We start from the raw sequence: 20,413 nt of genomic DNA, 5'->3' as shown, positions 1-20,413 counted from the left end.
AATTGCCTTGAGAATTTGATTTCTCACGATTGTATGGTTGGGGTGGTGAGAAAACACAACCCTTTCTTTTCTTCTCTCACTAATAAGGGAGACCACTCCTCTTTCTTTTCTTCTCTCACCCCTCCATCCAAAGGAGCTGTTAGGAATGTAGATCGAGTTGAGTTTTGTTCACCTTCCACTCTCCACTTAAGAGGGTGAACATTATGCTCCTTCCTATTGGTTGATATAGTGTGAATCCCACCACAAAGTGACTTTAAATTGTCATTTTGAATATATATATACACACACACTTAGGATCCAATGAGGGATCCCGCACGGCCTTACCGTGCGGAACTCCCCTTTCCCGATCGAATTGTGATGATCTGAGCCGCTCAATGTGTTCAGAATGTGATTTTAAAGGTACCCTCTAGAAATCAGCAAAAAAATTGATCGGGAAGGGCTTGATCCGAGCAGTTTTTTACTGAACCGTTCAATAAAAAACTGTTCAAATCAAACCATTCCCGATCATTTTTTTTGTTGATTTCTCGCGGGTACCCTTAAAATACGTTTTGATCACTTTGAGCGGCTCGGATCGTCATAATTCAATCGGGAAAGGGGAGTCCCGCACGGTAAGGCCGTGCGGGATCCCTTAAGAGATCCGAACTGTATGTATGTATGTATGTATGTGTGTGTGTGTGTGTGTCTGTGTCTGTGTGTGTGTCTATATATATATATATATATATATATATATATATATATATCCCAGGGCTTTAAATTGTCGTTTTGTACATTTCATTTTTTCCCTTTTGGGTGTTTGGGAGCCATTTTTGGAATGGATTTTGTCAAAATGAACTAGTGATTATGTGTTCCACCCAAGATGGTGTGGTGTTCTGGAGGCCTGTTCCATCATGTTACGATGCTCTATGAGCAATTAATTATCCCCGTCTGGATGTAAGGAGGCATTTTTCCGGTTGCAACTCTTTGGATAGTAAACACCAGATAGATTGGGCTCTTTGTAAGGAGGCACTTTTCTTTTGGTGGTTTATTAATAATTGTGCACCATTAAAGGAGAAATATGGTTGGCGTTGTTCAACCTGGATAGATCCCTTGAAAATTCAAAGACGACTTGAAGGAGCCAAGATGGGAAAAATGCGTTTGAGAAATGATAAAAAATGGGAACCATAATTTTGGCTACCTTTAAATTTTTTGTTATTTATCTTATATAGAATAATTGACAAATTTCTTACAACCATTCAATCACGCTGCAATCTAATGGGCTCTAGTCCAGTTGGCATCTTCTGGTCCTCTCAAAGTGGAAGGACAATTCAATGGACTCTAGCTTAGTTGGCATCTCCTGGTCCTCGCAAAGTGAGAGACCAAGGTTCGAGTCTGATCGTGGGCGTTTGGGGTTTAGGGCTATGGATAACCTTTAAAATCCTTTGCGGACTTACTAACACATCGTTAACTCCCACTGATGTATAAAAATAAAAAATAAAACATCACGTTGCAAGATTCATCTTCTACAAAAACTTTCGTTGATAGCAGCGCTCAAGATTCCTCTAATCAAATCCTTGTTGGTTTGAAAATATTTGATCCGGGAATCAGGATTACAACGAAAAAGAAACCAGTCACATCATCCTAATAATATGCTTATATGGACGAAATATAAGAGAACATATATCCAAAAAGATCCGTTCCAACCTATTTATCAAATTGATATTAGTAGATTAATGGGTCATTTCATCATTCTTGACTCAAAGTAAGAAAGCTATCGAAGACAATTGTAAACAGAAAGTCTGCACACACATACAATCTGTGCACAAATTGTGCACAGATTTTATTTGTGCACAGATTGTATTGTGGGGCCTACCACGGGTTTCACACAAATCATCCGAGCCATTCATTAAATGTAAAATATTTTTTTAAAGGTTCCCGTAAAAAATAATCTCAATCCGATACCTATAGGTGCTCAATCCAACATATAACTTTTCATTATCCGGAAATCTGAATGAAAAGTTAGATGGTTGGATGAAGCACCTATAGGTATTGGATTGAGCTTATTTTTTACGGAAACCCTTGAAAGAATGTTTTACATTTAATGAACGGCTCGGATGATTTGTGTGGGACCCGTGGTGGACCCTATAACGAAATCTGTGCACAGATTGCTTATGTGTAGCACAGTTCAATTGTAAAAAGATTATTTACTTTTACAGAAAGGTTAATGGCACAGATTTTAAATCTGTACCAGCATGTACAAAGCCCATTAAGGCCCGTTTTGGGTATCAAAAAATGATCGGAACCGCTTATTTTATTTAACAACAATGATACTCACACAACTATCTAAACACAACTTACACAACGTCTCACATACATGTGGAGCCCACACATAGTAGTGTGTGTGGAACCCACATGTATGTGAGAGGTTGTGTTTGGATTGTTGTGTGAGTTTCATTTTTGTTTATTTAAAATATTTTATTTATAGTCCTTACAAAAAATAAGCTCAATCGCGTATTGTTTAGGGCTTCTACGAAATGCCCCATTATGTCTGAGAATTCAAGCCCTCTAAACGATATAGGATTGAGCTTATTTTTTGCATGGATCGTAAACAATGTATTTTAAACAAAATGAGCGGCTCCCATCATTATTTTGAAATCCAAAACAAGCTCAAATGGGCTTTGTACACTCTAGTACAGATGTAGAATCTCTACCATTAGTAGCTCTGTCACTTTTATGTCTTGATCGCATTATTCATCCCGATATATAATACTTGGTATACAATTAGTTGACAAACCTGATAATAATAGTAATAATTTATACTCCTACGAATGCCCGGGCTGCCATTGATGTTTTTGAGGAAATTGAAACGCATATGAAAAATGCTAACCTTCGCCCATTAGATCCGGAATAATAGATAAAAAGTATTTCAATATATGAAAAAAGTGTTGATATTTTTGAAATGAATATTGATATATGAACTTGTTTGTCATTATATACTTATTATCTTCCGCCCATTAGGCAGAACTTAGCAAGACCTTTATTCGATAGGTGAACTCCAACACGAACTCCAACACCAAAACCGTGCATGAGTACAAGAATGCTTGGTTTCACTACAATTTTTGAAACATGTCAACATGGAGGAAGTTTTGCACCAACTTAATGTCAAACGAAATAGACGATGATTCACACGAATCGCAAGTTAGAACATCGAGAAAGAAAATTACCGTCGATTTCTAAATTGAATAAAAATTGCAGGGAAAAAAAAAAAAATCAGTAAATACAGAGCTAATATACCACAAGAGAGAGTTTCCAACTACAGGTAAAAAGTCTTCGGCATATCAGCCTATCCAGGCTGCAGCCGCTGCACTCATATTCTCCCCATTTTCCTCAATATTGAAGGGGCACCCAAAACTATCTTTCACATTTCAGAGATGTACAAAGGGGGCTTTTTATCTTATATTTCTGAAAAATGACATCAAATGGACTAGATGGAAAAATATCAAACAGCCTCCATTCCTTTACAGGAGACAATCTAGAGCCCAATCTTCATCTGCACTTCCATTTGTGTTGGTTCTACGGTATTGGTGCCAGTAAAAGCACATACAGTAACTAAGCAAGAAAATGGATCATAGAAGCGGCGGAGAGAAGCGAGAAAGTCGACAGAAAAATGAGGCAAATAAATTAATTAATGATCAAAGTGAATGACATTGTACCCTATCAGGGAGATTCCTAGGCAATGGAACAGCAGTAACATATCTCTGGGGGACGGGTCTTTGACCATTTGCAGCACCAGCATCAGAGGACGACGAGGTCTCGGCCCCATCAACTTGCCCACGACCATGGAATTTAGCAAACCGATTGATGACAGACATCTTCTCCAGATCTTGGCATTCAATTCTTAAGTCTACAAGTGATGCTCCCTTTTCCAACCTGGACCATAAGAAAGCGTTACCACAAGGAAATGAAGACCCTGAAAAGTGAAAACCCCCAAAAAAGGAACTACAATAAATGAAGGACCAGAAAATATGTAATGACAGCAGCTGCAACTGGAAAAATCCAACCCGAAAACCACAATTTCCTCTTTAAAACTCTTTGTGACTACAAGACAACAATTTTTTGATCAGCATGATTAGTCCGAAACCTTTCTGAATAGAACTTTCTCCCCCCTTGATCCAGCAGGCCCACTCCAATAGAGGCATAATGGACAAAGTCCGCAAACCATACTTACCAATAAAGCCAGTGTTTTGATGGCTTATTGAGATATATATATATATATTCCGGAGACCCTTAAAAAAAACCCTCCCCCAAGTTTCCGATCGAATTTTGATGATCCGAGCCGCTCAATGTAATCAGAACGTGATTTTAAGGGTGCCCATAAGAAATCAGCAAAAAAAATGACCAGAAAGGGCTTCATCCGAACAGTTTTTTATTGAACGGTTCAATAAAAAACTGCTCAAATCAAGCCTTTCCCGGTTAGTTTTTTTGCCAGTTTCTCGCGAACACCCTTAAAATCACGTTCTGAACACATTGAGTGGCTCGGATCAATAAAATTTGATCGGAAACTATGAGATTAAGATTTGAAGGGTTTTTTTATGGGTCTCCGGAACCGCCCCGTATATATATATCAGTCCAGCTCTAATGAGGACCATCTCATTTTAATAAAATGCGGACCTCACTTTCCCGATCGAATTTCGATGATCCAAGCCGCTCAATGTGTTCAGAACGTGATTTTAAGGGTACTCGCGAGAAATCAGCAAAAAAAATGATCGAGAAGGTCTACATACGAGCAGTTTTTGTTTATTTTTTATCGAACGGTTCAAACAAAAACTGCTCAGATGAAGCCCTTCTCGATCATTTTTTTTTGCCAATTTCATGCGGAGACCCTTAAAATCACGTTCTGAACACATTGAGCCGCTTGGATCATTGAAATTCGATCGGGAAAAGAAAGAAATGAGGAGGTCCGCATTTTGACTAAAATGCGGACTCCCTCATTTGAGACTGACTCTGTGTGTGTATATATATATATATATATAAACCATGAGACGTCCAGGAACTACCCTAAAATGGAGATCCCATACTAAAACCCCTAAATCGAGACACATACATTTCCTGAAGAGACGTTAGAATGAAATCTCTATTACCTTCTATAATCGTACTTGGGTAATTCAAGAGGGGGAAAAAAGGACGTTGAACATAGATGGTCATAGATGCTACTGTTGCATGATTGTGTTACCAATTCCAAACACAAATTTAAGCTCCAATAGTTGGCAAGCTTTAGAAGTCATTAAATTCAAGAGTTGCTAATTGAAGAAGATCTGAGGAGTTGTTGAGGAAGGAGGATCCAAGGCTATGCTATATATGCTCCGCGTGTTTAAGGTATAGTTCCATTACGTAAGTCTACGACAAGTTCCTTTGTATAACTCTGCCTGCCAAAGGTGAGATGGGTTCGCCACATAAAGCGCCATATTATAATCCTGTATATACTTGGCACTTAATGGTTTGTACAACAGGATTAAAATGTACAATCTGATAGATGTACTTGAAGGGAGATTGAAAAGCCAGTTACAAGGGCGAGCAATGGTCTGTAAACGAAATCCATCAAGGCATTTCTAGACCTAGCAATGTTCTAATCGCTAGGCGCCAATAGTGGAGTGGTGAATGAAAGGGGTTTGATGACATAGTTAAGATTAAAGCCATCGACCCAGTGGCCCACCAAGCCCGCCCAGCATATTTTAGGGCCAGGGGGAAGGATTTAAAAACCCCTCAAATTCACAGTTCAGGATTTGGAAGAGCAGTTGATTGCCAGCCCACCCAATGATTTTATCGTCCCAATCTATATTAGACGAACACCAGTATGTGAACCGGACACGGGTGTGTACCTAGGGGTCAGGCACCTCATGGCTGAAAATGGAGGATTCGTGGATAATTACTGTTGGGTACAGTTACGAGGATACGTCCCCAAACTTCTTAGTTATTTTTTTCTTTAATGCATTCCTATGTTTAAAAGAAACACGCAGAAGGAAAACATAAAGTTTCATAGACTCCCAATAATTCTATTCATGCATGTAATTGTCTTGTCGCCTTTTATTGTATATGGGCGGCATACCCTTAATGCCTTTTTGGTAATATAATCTTTTACTTATCAAGAAAATCCTATTCATGCATGTACATATTAACTGAAAATTTAGTAATAGAAACACCATGATTAAATTACTTCGAAGAGCCTGGTAAAAAAAGGTTTGAACCTATGAGGTCCCAAATCAGAGAAGCATTAGTGCTGCCAAAACTACCAATTAATGTACCATTGATTTGTAACATTCCTCTGTTTACCAAATGATTTCCAGGCTTTATTGGAAAATTTGGGCTTACAATAATTATTAGGGCTGCGATAGGATGAGTCATTTAGGCTCACACGGGCTGGCCCAGGCCAGCTTGCCTTTAGTTTTATTCTAGGGCAAGCCAGCCTGGACCCATCCTGGGTCTCCTGGCCTAGCCCGTGGTCACACAAAGTGTGGGTAGGTGGAGTTAAAATCAATACACTCACAAGCCTAATCGCAACTGACTAACAACATTGGCTAGAGAAATCCTTACACCACTTTCCTCATCAAGTGCCATATGCTATTGTGTAGTATGACGGCAAAACCAACATACCCTAAAAAGAATATGTTTGAAACAACCAAAACTAATAATCTAACATTGCAACTTAGAGAACGGGAAGAAATTTAAACAACAGGAAGTTGAAAAGGCCAAGTAAGTTGTCAAAAATCCAGCTCAAATCCTACAACAAATGTAGTAAACAAATGGACAATATACTCAATTAGAGATGTGGAGGATCACCTGATAAAATCTTTCTCTAGATTTTTTGCTCTACCGATAAAGTCTTCCATAACTTTCGAAAGATGCTGATCATCAGATCTCTCGGATGTTTTACGCTCATCAGACAAGCTACACGACATTTTTTACAAACAAATATTATGGGCAGGACAAAAGCCTCGGAGAAATTAGAATATGAAGCATAAGAATATGAAGCGCAAAATAGAATGGGCATGGATTAAGAAAATCCAGGTAAATTCAAGAGTAGTACTTACAGATTTCCACTGTCAACCGGCACAAAGGAATCACTTCCTGAGCAAGGGATTACGCTGCATGCATCCCTTAGAGCCAGTCTAGCAACCAGGTAAGCCACTGTCTCATAAGATGAACTAGCATCTGCAGAGAGAACAGCTAAAGGGGGAGGGCAGAACAATTGCTGCATTAGCTGTGTTGACAAGATAAGCCGTCTCTTAGGTCTAAGCTTGTGCAGTCGATCGTCAATCGTTTCTGCTTCATCTCCCACCTGTAATCAGAAATAACACCAAGAGAACATTACAAAACAATCAAACGCTAGAAAAATACACATGGCAAAAACCAGAGTCTGAGACCAGCATACCTTGTCAATTAGCCGGTTTGCTGACTGGGACCATTCAACTTCTGCCATGCTAAAAGAAAAAACCAAAACCAATCAGGATTAGTACAGGGAAGCGAAGATTAAAGAAAGAGGAATCGTGCAGTTCATGCAAATAAAGGTTACCGTTTTCAACAATTTCACTGAGAAAATAATAGTGGGGACACAATGACACAGGGAAAAAAAATTCATTAGTCTGTTAGTTAAAGAGAAAAACCTTATAGACAGAAGACTTTGTGAACCTTGTACCACCTCTTTATGCCAAGGAAGATGCTCTGATGTGGCATCCTTCCGCTTCTTTGGTCTCACAACAACCAAACATTGATCAGCAACATCCAGGGCCACTGACTGGGGGGAAGAAAAATGTTCCATTGGTACAGAAGTGGAGTTTGACCTCTGCCATATATTATCTATCTGATTCGAATCAGCAGTAGCATTTAATTGCTCTGACGGCTTATGTTCACACAAAGTATCTGTAGCCTTCGAGGGTATGTACAGGTGTTCCACTGTATTTACAGTGGCATTTTTTTGTGCATCGAACATTGACAACATCTGTCCGTTTTTAAAGGTTCCAAACCGATTAAACCAGGAGGGTGCCATCTGGGGACTAATCTGAGAATGCTCAACTCTAACAGAAGTAGGATTGTTAGTAGCAGAGTAACTATCAGAATCCTTTTGCGCAGAGGCAAGCACACCCTGAGAAGTTGTATTTCTAAGTTGAGAAGAAGCATTTCTTTCCTGACTGTCTACTGGCCCCGAAAAACTTAGCATTCTAGAGTCCCCAGATGGAACTGCACTACGATGGACAAACGGATCTCCAACCATAACATTGAGCTCACTTGACTGCCCGACCTCAGGAGCTATCTGACTGCCCGAACCATCATCTCCTCCTTTCAATTTCTTCAACCCCCTATTACTAGGATCAATCTCTGTACTCTTCATGACCCTATTACTTGGATCAATATCTGTACTTTTCATGGCCTGCATTTGATGCAGTAAGGAGTAACTTTGATGCTGAAGATTATTTGGTTTTAAAGAACGGCCAAAAGCTTCGATATCTCTGATAGTGGAAGTAGAATTCGAAGGAAATGCCTCAGATGGGTTCTTGACAACAGATTCTATTCCTTGGGATACATTCATCTTTTCAGCCAAGTCAGTGTCGCCATATGGGTAATTCCCTCCCACTTCAGCATTTTGATCCTCTTGATCCTGCTGAGTTAATTGAGTTGGTACAACATTATAGTTTGATTGACTGGATTGCAAAGTACTCTGAGGAACCTTTTGAGTTTGGACACCAAACGAATGATGCTGGCCAGAAACATTAGTCCATTCATTGGGCACCAATTTTTGAAAGCCCTTCTGTTGAGAAATGCCAGATGCAATAAAAGGCTGGGAGGATGGCGGAGCCCGCCCTATGGAAATTTGTGGAGCAGAGACTCTTTCATGAGAATGTGTGCTATCATTTGGAGTGATACCAGCGGCGTGAGGCAATGATGCTTGCATAGACTGACTGGTAAGAGTTCTAGTGGTACCGTCGTCAGTTTGTTGAAAATGGAAAGAATCTCGATCAAAACTTACACCATGGGTTTGATTTGTTGCCAACTTTCCACTTGAACCCATCATTTGTTGATTTTGAAGCCGACTTCTTGATTGAGGAAGACCAGAGGTCAATGCTGAAGAGCCGTTCCCCCCCGTACTATAATGTGAGGCTTCATTGCCATTCTGGCCTTGAAAACCAATAAAATTAGTCTTGGATTCTTGTTGAGAAGTTCCATGGGAAGAGGGCAAAGGCTGTACTTCAGATGAGGAAGGCTGCCGTGCATGACCCTTGGCTCTTCTCTCAGGAGAGGTGCGATTCGAACTGAAAGAACAGTCTGCCTGATTGGAGCCCTGAGGAGCCAATGCATGGTTTTGGACAGGCAACCGTTGTGATGGAGGTGCGAGTTCTAAATTAAAACCCTGAGAAGTGGACGACTGGTTTCGCCAAAGATGACCCACGGATCCATCAGAATTGGCATGTTCCTGGGGATGATCCACCTTGTGGAGAAGCTCAAGCATATTTTGACTGCAATGAACATAGGCAGTATATTTGAAGCATCCAAGTGACAACACATAACACTTGTAGAGGCACCCAAAGACATAATGAAAACCACAACGGTAAAAAAATGAAAACCTAAGCATTGGAAAAGTGGAACTGTCCGTAAAACTGTATTTTACTAACTAGGCATTAACAAGAGTTGTGAAACTGTAAGGCAAATCATGCATCTTGCGAATACTTTTCAGATGCACTCCTCCAATGCCACACATCATAGGAAACAAAGACATTATGGTTTGAACATATCAAGCACCATACAAATTACAAAAGTGGGCTATAAGCCTATAAGTTTAAATATACCCAGTGAAACATTTAGAAGTACAACTGAAAGCTTACCCGTAATTGTACTGGTACCCAACATACAAGAGTGACTGCTAAATCAACAATCTCCAACCACATAGCTCAAACCAAAAAAGGCATTGAGTTACAAATTCCTACCACACCAAGTTAACAAACTCAACCAAAAAAGAAACATAAGCACTAACAATTCCGATTTCCACCATATCACCTACACTGCTACACTTGCATACACTATGGGCACTAGGGATGAAAGTTTTAACCGAAAAACCGAATAGACCGACCGGACCGACACATTTTTTAAAAATTCGGTCGGTTTTAAGAGTAGTTCAGTTTGATTCGGTTTCAAATTTTGAAAAAATATGAGATTCGGTTCGGTTTCGGTTTTAAAGTAAAACGAACCGAAAACAACCGAACCGAACCGACACTTGACTCTTCCATTTGATTTTAATCCTAACCGTCCATTTGTTTAGTACTAGCTGCCAGCCGGTGATTCTCTCCAGGTGCCCAACCAATGAACCAAGGAGGCAAGGAGTAAACTTGGACTGGAGTCTGGACTTCCCCTCTGTTCTCTTCCCGCTCTCTCTTTGTCTATCTAGCCGCCGTCAATGGCTGCGATCTGCGAGCTCCATCCGAAACGGTGATGGTGTAACACAAATCGGAGTATCTCACCTCCTCAGTCCTTCATCTCATTCTTACGCCTGAAATCAACTAGATTTCTCATTATTTTCCATCGATTGTTTCAAGAAGACAACCAAATGGGTGTGGGTGTGCCGCTTGTTCAGTGCTCGTTATCTATGCGGCATCCAAGTTCGATCTTCCTGCTGTCTGAAATCTCAAACCGAAAAAACCGATCGAACCGAACCGATTTCACAATCCCCGAACCGAACGGTTTCTCTCATCAACAAGTTGGTGTTGGTTCTAAATTTTGGAAAACCGATTGGTTCGGTTCGGTGGAAATATTGGCAAAAAACCGACCAAACCGAACCGATATCATCCCTAATGGGCACATCTCACGTGCTTACCTACGGAATAGTACATACAATGAGAGCCACGCTTGAACTTCAAACTAGTATAGTGAAGCCAAAAAAATACTATGGTGAGAAAGAAGCCAAAATACATAGAGGAAGTCTTCAAAGTTATGTCTTCATGTTTCACCCAAAATTTGGGAGCCAGGAGGCAACATTTTGTTCATAAAAAGATATATCACCAGGTTCCATTGCGTTCTGATAATGCCAGCCATAGATATCTTTCAACAATCAACTTCTCCCATAGTGATATCACAACAATTACACCTTAGTTTAGGGTTTTCTTCATTTTCGTTATCAGCAACAAATAAAATTGGATTAGAAAACATGCCTAGGGGCTCAAACTAAATGGTCCATGTAAGGGGGGGTCGGGGGGGTGGGGGTGGGTTTGTGAAGATTGATCCATGTAAGGTTTATAGCTTACTCTAAGGAAGACAGATAAAGTCCCTACCTCTTCTTATCCTAGGAGTAGCCATACCTAATCTTGATGGTATACACCGTTAAAGTACAAAGCAAACAAATACCAACACCTCTAGCGACCAAAACTCAATGAGCAGCGCCTACTCCCTCGCAACCACCAGGGTCATTATGCATTATGCTGTATAAATAGTCCACCCGTTATCCATATCTTATTCCAAGGAAGATCGGCACATACCCAACCTTATTTCTTTCCCCAAGGAATACCCACCTCTTATCTAAGGAGTTTATGGGAAAAAGTACAAAGCAAAGAAAACAAAATGGGATGAATAAGAACAAATGGAATCGTATCAACAAATGTTGTTGAATTTCAGCTATGGCAATCTATGAAGTACCACCACGTCTACCTGGCACCTGTACACTTGTCGGGCACAAGCTGGGGGACAGATATGCTAGGGACATGGTGCCGCGGGATACATATGGCCATATGGGACATGCCAATATCCAATTACTTTTCTTAATTCTTAAGCAGGGAACACCCCAAGGACACAACGGGGGACGCGTGAATCAAGTGAGAAATGGATGGGAACATGGCAAGGTCAATTCATAATTTTAATTAATTATTTAAAAAATTGTAAACATTGGAAATAAAAATATATCAATCTAATAAAGCCCAAACTTTTTTTGAACCAAGCAAACCCTCTCAGATTTTACCCACCCACCTCTCTTCTCTCCAAAAAGTGCTCACTTGCCCTGATCCCTTTGGAATGGATGCTTGTTAGTACACGTCTTGCTTGGATATTGATGCTTATTGCTTATGGATAATTTAAATGCTCACTAGTTGCTGTGATATTGCATTGAACTATTGCTACTTCGTCTCATCACCTGTGCCTTGTGGTTTGTCTATTTGATTGATCACCAATTAATTACATAAAATTTGTTTTTCTGGTCATAGAAATAGTTGTGCCCCATGCATGAATCGGTGTCTGCGTCTGTGTCTGCATCCATGCTTCTTAGATGGCCATAGAATAATAAGCCTTCAATTTTGATAATTCAATCACCTCCCTTGAATTTAGAAAACATAAAGACAGTAGAATTGACTTTAGGGACAACTGTAGTGAAAGATTCTTCAGAGTAACAAAAACCCTAAAGAGTTCATTCTTAATGTTCAAATTTGCATGCGTCGTCTTTTTATCCTTTAACCAAAAAGGAAAACTAAAAATAGAAGCAAGCATAAAAATGGCTATGGGTTTAATTAACATGGCTGGGGTCATTTCTCAGTACACCAAGTTCCTAAGTCATCAAATGAATATGGCTTAAGTTAATACGCCACAGAACACACAAGAAAACACTATCAGAGAGTAGTATATCATAAATACCACCTCTATGAGGAAACTTTCATTTAATGCCAAACCCCCAGGTGACAAAATCAAAATCAATAAAGTTACCTTCTGCATCCCACAATTGCAAAGTGTACCAGAACCTATATTCCGACAACAAACGTTGACAAAAACCCAAAACAAAGACACAGTACAAGTATCAGATAATAGAATACCTAGCCTGGATAAACAGTAACAAATCATATTATCATGCACCCAAGACGACAATCAGACTCCATTACAGCTTCTTAAGTGGAATAACATTACTGCTAAAACAAAAAGATAACACAAGTTCAGAACCTACCTTGATTGAGTAGCCTTATTTGGTGCAGATAAGCCACCAGATCTGTCTAAAGGAGCAGAAGTACTAGGTGAGAAGGCTGGAAAAGTGCCTCTGGGAGGTACCTCATCACTTCCCCTTCTCTTCCCTTCAAGATCAGGTGAATGCCCCTGTAAATAAAATAATTTCATGCGTTCAAGATGAAATGAGTGCTAATACACTTCAAAAGGAAAAATGGTGTAAACCCATAATTTACCTGTTCCACTTTGGTAGAAGCCTTAGGGAATTGACCAAAAAAATTGGACTGCCCAAAATACCCTTGGTTATGATTGAATGATGCTCGAGGAATCTGCTGGGACATGACCTGTGAATGGGTAGCTTCTTTTACTCCATAAGAAGGTGCTAAATCTTCATCCAAGTTTCCCATTGGATGGTATTGAAATTTGCGAGGACCAGGAGCTTTTCGGCCAGATGACTTTTGCTTGCCTCCAGGTAAACCACCAGTAGTGGTGTGCTGGGGTAAGCTTGTGGGATGGCTGTCGCTAGAATCCCCTTTCCTATCATAGTTCTCCGATTCATGCATTTTAACAGCATTGTTATCAGAGCTGTCTATGGACGACAAAACCAGAGGTCCCTTGTTCAAATCACGCTGGGGTTTCCCTGAACTTTCACTTCTTTGAATTGAAGAATTAGCATGATAATTGAGGTGATGACTTTGGGGAAGCAGTTGGTCAGTGTCCTGGCTGGCCCTTGCATTGGTAGAATGTGGTATCTCGGCCATGTTATTCAAATTATAGTCCCCGCGAGTCACCTGTGGACTTCCCATGGAAGACTTAAAATGTTCAAATCCAAAAACTGAATTTGGACCAGAATCAGCTTTCCTAATAAGACCCCCATGACTAATTTCCTCTAACTGACGGGGTACTTTGTTTTCATTCTCATGACTTTTCAAAGTCGGATCAGACTCACCAACACCACGAAAATTGGGTTCATCATGTGTTTGGCCAGAGTTATGAAAGGAAACACTCTGTTGAGGAGCCCAATGTCCTGAAGTGCTCTCTGTTGTTTGTCCATCTAAAGAATGAGTGGCATATCCATAAATCTGATTCCTTTCGGAAGATGGCTGTCGTAGAGGACCATGGCTTAACCACTTACTCCTTTCTTCCGCGGACTGATGAATGGATCTGGGAGTAGAATCCATCTGCAACCTCTCATCATGATCGTATGAAAGTTTCTGTCCAGGTTGATGAAATCCTGGGGCACCCCGATGCCTATCATTTGCCTTGACATCATTGGAGAGGGGAACAGATCCTGAACTCAATGCTGAAGCAACGTCGAAGTTGTTGTCAGCCAAAATTCTTTCCTGTTTTGGGTTGTTTTCAAATGCCAAAGACTGACGATTCCCCACCCGTACTTCAGTATTCTGAAAACTCAGACCAGTCCACTCTTCCTGAAGCCCTATGTCATTGCTCGAAGTTTCAGCGACAGCAGACTGCATAAGAGCACTCCAAGTCCCACTTTGTAAAGAAGGAAATCCATTCAAAGATCCTGCAGGATTCAACATATTAAAATCTCCTGCCTCAACGTTGCCATTACTTCCAAAGGCATCCCATATATTATCATCCCCAAACAAAATCTTTTCTTCAGTTGGATCTAGGGCAACTACATTTTGTGAAGAAGATTCCTGCATTACTCTTCTTTCCTGCAATGTTTCTGATGGACCAGCTAGCTCCTGCTTCCCATGGAACTCCTGCGAAGGTGCATTTATTTGCAGGGAATTTACTTTCTGGAGGTTCTCAAAATTCATCCCAATACTGGGACCTTGACCAGAGCCATGACCAAACATATTTTCACCGTGAAAACCCTGTCTATAAACCAAAGATCCATCCTGCATGCTTACCTGATCTGGGAATCCTGTATATTGATTATCCGGAAGTATATTCTTATACATGGCCGATTGCTGGATAGTAGACTTGTCTGGTGGCATATGAGAATATTCGTGTGAAGTACCTCTTGTATTAGAAATAGGAACCCCATATAGAGATTGATCAACTTGTTGAGTAACCAAACCCTTTAGGTTCAGTGCCTGGCCTTGCTCAAGGGAAAATTTAAATCCGTTGGAAGGTCCTTGAATAGTCGGAGTACCACGCTGCAGCCAGTTTGTGTTACCTGCAGAAGGCTCAGTAGCCCGAGAATAATTTGATCCATCCATAATAGAAGAAATGGGAGTGCCATTGATTACAGCAGGTGAATGGCTGTCAGAAGCCTGCTTAGTAATGAAAGGGATCTGATTTATTGAATTCTGTTGTCTTGCTTCTATTTGCTGAATCTGTTGCTGCCTTTGAAACTCGTGCATTTTCCTCATCATAACCTGCTGTTGCATCAGTTGCATTTCGTCATACCCAAACTGTTGCTGTGGCAAGGATTGCAGCATGCCTGTTGGCTTGCCGCTCATCTGTTGCTCGCTACCAAAAAAGTCAAAACTAACAGGAGATTCAGATGATTCCGACCTAATCGCAGTTGTATAACCTTCAGGACCATTCCTCTGTAGTGAACTATAGGTGGATAAGCCTCTTGATGTTATGTTATTGCAATCAGATTCTGTATCCACTCCCAAAAAGTTTGCTTCATTCTGCCTCGTCTGCAAAATCTGACGTCCATACATATAGCCATTCGAATTTGGCTGTTGGCTTTGAGTAGATGGTGTAAGGTTCAAGCCATGTGACACTGGGAAAGAATAACCGCTATGTCCTCTCTCAGTATCTGCTTATGACAAACGAAGAAGTGATTTAAGCTTGAAAAGAGCAGAGTTAATTTGTAAAGCAGAGTACAGCAATAAATTGAAAAGCCTAACCACAAATAAATGGAATGAAAAAACAACGGCAAGTAATTCAACTGCTTTTTAGATAAATGATGAAAACATTACAAACCATCAGTAACTAGCAAGCTAAAAAGGCAGATAAGCAATACCTGGTTGCTGTGGATAATTTTTTGAATTGGAACTTGGTAAACCAATATGTCGATTGCTTCCAACCCATGGATTGTTACCTACCACCTGCCAACTTCCGTCAACAACCTGTGAGTGATGTTGGCCCTCAGACAAGTTGTCTTGAGCAAAGAAATTGTGAACCCTGTCTCCAACTTCGTTGCCGGTCATAGATAGTACAACCACAGTTTCGGTAGCTAATTTTTCTTATGCAAAAATCACATAACAGAAATAAATGCAGTCAATAATTAATTGTATTGGAGATCCAATCATTTGAAGCCCCAATCGCATTCTACTCTGACATAACCAAAACATGCATTCATGAACACTTCTCTAGTAGGTGATAAGCGTGAATCCAGCAACAAAGATCCCCACCTCAACACCTCACTCTGCAAAATAGAGAAACTAAGATGGTCAAATAAGTTCAAGACAAAATAAAAACAAAAATCTAGTACTTAGTGTACATTTTGTGGCTCTTCCATGAAAGTGGAATAACTGGAATGCACATTCAAATGTTTAGTGGCGCCTGAGGCCCCAAAGGCCTCACAATAGAGAGGATCTTGTCAAAGGGAAACACTGCTGCGTTCAAGCAAGGCCATAGAGCCAATTTCAACAACATGAATGCATATGTTTAGCTAAGAAAATAAGTGCACATGCTCGAACCAAATGTCAACTCCATAGTCAACTTTTCAGGTCTCAAAAATTTGTTCATATTGCAACTTTGAACTTGCTGTGCTGATTTCAACTTTACATCAGACACCCGCATGAAATCCAAAAACGTCCAAAGTGGAAGACATAACAAAATGAAAAGCAAGAAAAAAAATCAGCATAAATAGTATAAGTGAGAGCATTCGAAGGTCCCATGGATTCTTGTAAAAAAAATTTATCTAAACCTGAAACTTGAATCAAGAGGAAAAACAACTCGCACAAAGAGAGCATTTTATGGATGAGGAATCAATACATACCAAAACCAATGATACTAAGGGTGAACTGTCAATGTTTTCTTCTTCCAGAATCAAGACAATCGGGAAATTTACTAGGGATTCATTCTAGCAAAGATAAAAGTTCATCCAGGCATTCCGGAAATCTACATTTTAATCACTACAAATTCTCGCCTTTTGATTATGAGTGTATGACCTCAGTTATCCCTAAATTTCCTCCGGAATACTTTGTCTCGTATAGAAGACACATTTCTAAACATAAAGCACTTGATGCAGTTGGTTATCTTATCCCGGCAGAACACATTTCAAACTCAGAAGCCCATTCATCACCTTTAAAAGGTACATGCAAACCCCATTGTCTGAGCTTTTCCCTTGTTGCAAAAACATTTTAGACAGACCCCTAGGGCAAGAATACTCACCAAAATGATATTTTGATTTCACAATGAAATGGACTCAACCCCATAAGAAGAATAACTATATATGTACTCTAAAACCAAACCAAACCAAACATAGCCTTAAGTCCCAATCAATTGGGGTCGGCTATATAAATCCATTCCATTGATCTATATTGATGGCATCAGTTCCATAATGATTCAAAAATCCTAGATCCTTTCAAACCACTGCCTCCAATGTCAATTTTGATCTAGCCCTCCCCTTCGAATTACCCTCAATCATAGCCATATCACTCTTCCTAACTACCACATCGGTTGATCTATGTTAAACATGTCCAAACCACCTTAATCTATTTTCTCTGATCTTATCTTCTATCGGTGCCACCCCTACCATTCCGCGAGTGCGCAATACAATGCAACCAACTATGGAGCATGATACTGATATGGGATACGGACACAGTACGATGCTGCTACAGGCCTACGGCGAAATGAGAAAATCTAAAAAAGCAGGATACAGATACAGCTAGGATACATTTGATTAAAAAGCATTTTAAAGGTTTTTTAGCATTGTATTGCTGATAATAACAAGAACAGAGAGAAAACTATTGTATTTTCCTTACACAATATTTTTTAGTATAACTTTATTTGGTTACTGGTTTAATTATTGAAGTTTAATTTCATCGCACACATGTATGACACTTTAATATGTTCAGAAAACTATTAAAAAAACATATACTTCTCAGAATCTCAATATGTCTCTCTCTCTCTGGAAAGTCAAGTGCTACAAATCTAATATTTTTTTAATTCCTAACAATGCTACTCTACTAATATGCAAGTCTTAATTTCGCAAAAGTTCGGAGTCATATCTTAAAGTATCCAAAAAGTATCCGATACTAAAAACATTCAAAAAAAATTAAAATTTTATCGTGGATACTTCTGGAATTCGTATCTGCGAGTATCGGAGAAGTATTGGTACCCTATAAGGATGCGACTCCCATCTAGAAGCATCCGTGGTTCATAGTTCCAAAATACTCAGGCACAATGGGTGGAACACTAACTCTTTTCTACGAAGACAACAACAACAAATTACATAGAACTCCTCCTAGGACAGCCCTGGCTCTTCATATCCAGGGCAATGACACCACCGGGGGTCACGCGGTAGCACGTATGGCATTTGGCTCTCTCCAACTCTGGTATAAACTTTACAATCTAATCACACTATTATTACTTGCTCAAGTGTTCTGGAGGAAAATTATGTTCTTTGGGTGAGAGAAATAGAACCTCAAAAAACCAAAGAGCATATTGCAAAACAGGAAAGGAAAAAGTGATCAGATTCTTCTAAAGCAAACGATAGAGAGAGAGAGAGAGTCTTACACTTTGGTCCCACTGCAAAGTTCAAAGTTTCGGTGAAAGTAAAAACCTTTTCGGTGGCTTTGAGAGAAGTCACCGCCGTCACCGAAACCCAAGTTCCAAGGATTGTTTAGCAAAAACCCTAATCTGTAGTTCCTATTATTTTAACCTGGGATAAGTGATTTACCTTTGGTGCGTTGAATTCAAGGCCTCGAGCTGTTTGCTCGGCGCCGGAGGGCGTCGGTGGGTTTGATGTTTACGATTTGGGGAGATTTTAGAGAGAGAGTGTGATTGGGGAGAGAGGGAGGTGGGGAGAGAGAGAGGGAGAGAGGGAGAGGGAGGTGGACAGGGAGAGGATCCGGAGAGGGGATCGGTTGTGGAAGGTGGTCGGAGGTAGAGGGTGGACGGCGGTGAAGCAGGTGGGGGGAGGAGCTGGCGTTGGTGAAGGGAAGATAGGTATAGGTAATGAAGATTTGAGAGAGAGAGAGAGAGGAAAAAAACTGGGTAGAGGTAGGCAATTTTTTGAAACACCCCCTGAATTATCACTCAGTGTCACTTAATACCCCTCATCTTGAAACGAATCAAGTTGGGCCAAATCTATTTTAAAACCATATACCCAGGTAAAAGGTGCATTCATACCCGACAAAAATTTAATAGTATTTGTGAGATGTGTATTAATATTCGAACTCTTTTGAAATTAATCACATATTATCCTCTATCTAGAATGACCGATTTACATAACACAACTTATTCTAAGTACAACCCAAATTGCTTATTTGTACTTTCGCATGATCTCCTTCTTCTTTTTTAACTAGAAAGAAAAGAAACATATCATATACTGTATAAATATAAAAATGACACTATCAGTCCAAAATACACAAAATGATAAACAAAATATTAAAAAAATACAAAATACAAAAAAAAAAATGCCTGAAATCAAAACGCCGGAACTGGATCATCAATCACACTCTGAGGGTGGATGGAACAACCAAGTGAAAAGGCCAAATATGAATAGAGCAACTCTCGAGATAGACCTACATATCTCTAAGTACTCCTACAACACAACAAAACTCTCCAACACACCCTTCCTCTCTTAAAATGCCCATATTTATTCCTCATAATACACTTCGCGGTAAAAGAAAAACAACAAAAGAAAAAAGGAAACAAAAAAAACCCAAGAAAATTGATTCGGATATCCAATCCTGAACTCATAACTTTTCATTCAAAATTGAAAGTCCGAAAAGACCATCATAAGGAAACCAAAACAAACTTATATGGAAAGTAAAAATCCGATGAATTTTATTCACCTCGAGTTTCAACTTGAATGTCTTACATACATTAGGTTTTGAAATTACGAAGTCACTCTATTTATTTGGGACTTAGCTTCCGAAACATCCATAATGACGAAACAAAATGAACGTGAAACAGAAGTATAAATTCGACGAATGTCGTTTATCTCTAATTTTTACTTTTGGAAATTTCACATACAATCGCTATTGAACTTTTGGAGTAACCCTATTTAGTTCTCAAATAAAACATCATTCGAAAAGTCAAAATCCGAGTAATTCTATGATCTTAAGTTGGAACTCTAGATGTTGCATCTTGTTCAAATATTTTTTTATGAACAAAGTGATATTATTCGACTATGGTAATCCGAATGGTGTTGCACTTTATTTTTATAGTTAGGTCAAGATTAAAGTTGTTCTTTGTTCAGTTACCAGTGCATGTTCATGCCTGAAGGCACGACGCAACACGTTTCGATCGTTTCAATTCCACATTAATTGTTTAGGTGTCAAATACAGTAATTTTCTTATTAATAAACAAATAA

General features: G+C 39.6%; 1 protein-coding gene and 1 long non-coding RNA gene across 6 annotated transcripts in view; both read right to left on the bottom strand.

Moving 5' to 3' along the window:
• LOC131311377 (uncharacterized) overlaps positions 1-20,413 on the bottom strand; it is a 72,464-nt gene that overhangs the window by 11,059 nt on the left and 40,992 nt on the right. The window lies entirely within an intron of this gene.
• On the bottom strand, positions 3,247-19,114 carry LOC131311369 (uncharacterized). 5 transcript variants are annotated; one of them, XM_058338805.1, is made up of 9 exons: positions 18,773-19,114; positions 15,887-16,291; positions 13,173-15,679; positions 12,941-13,086; positions 7,638-9,485; positions 7,406-7,454; positions 7,065-7,312; positions 6,814-6,921; positions 3,247-3,906 (listed from the first exon to the last, which is right to left on the bottom strand). In XM_058338805.1, exons 2-9 carry the CDS (start codon positions 16,071-16,073, stop codon positions 3,669-3,671), a joined length of 5,331 nt encoding a protein of 1,776 aa, XP_058194788.1. In that variant the 5' UTR covers positions 16,074-16,291; positions 18,773-19,114; the 3' UTR covers positions 3,247-3,668. The 5 variants fall into 5 exon arrangements, with proteins under 5 accessions (XP_058194788.1, XP_058194789.1, XP_058194784.1 ...); XM_058338806.1 differs by having other exon boundaries at positions 18,610-19,089; XM_058338801.1 differs by having other exon boundaries at positions 13,173-15,682; positions 18,773-19,089.

The sequence above is a fragment of the Rhododendron vialii genome, chromosome 12a, assembly GCF_030253575.1.
Source record: "Rhododendron vialii isolate Sample 1 chromosome 12a, ASM3025357v1".
Lineage (NCBI taxonomy): Eukaryota > Viridiplantae > Streptophyta > Magnoliopsida > Ericales > Ericaceae > Rhododendron > Rhododendron vialii.
The sequence above is the reverse complement of the archived record's forward strand: the minus strand, read 5'-3'. Positions and strand labels throughout refer to the sequence as shown.

What these genes read in the sequence shown, in the direction of transcription:
- LOC131311369 (XM_058338801.1), bottom strand. Translation starts at nt 16,073, where the DNA reads ATGACCGGCAACGAAGTTGGAGACAGGGTTCACAATTTCTTTGCTCAA. An exon ending in CTTCTACCAAAGTGGAACAG is followed by an intron (nt 13,087 to 13,172) that starts GTAAATTATGGG and finishes TTTTATTTACAG; the next exon opens with GGGCATTCACCTGATCTTGA. An exon ending in CCGGTTGACAGTGGAAATCT is followed by an intron (nt 6,922 to 7,064) that starts GTAAGTACTACT and finishes AATGTCGTGTAG; the next exon opens with CTTGTCTGATGAGCGTAAAA.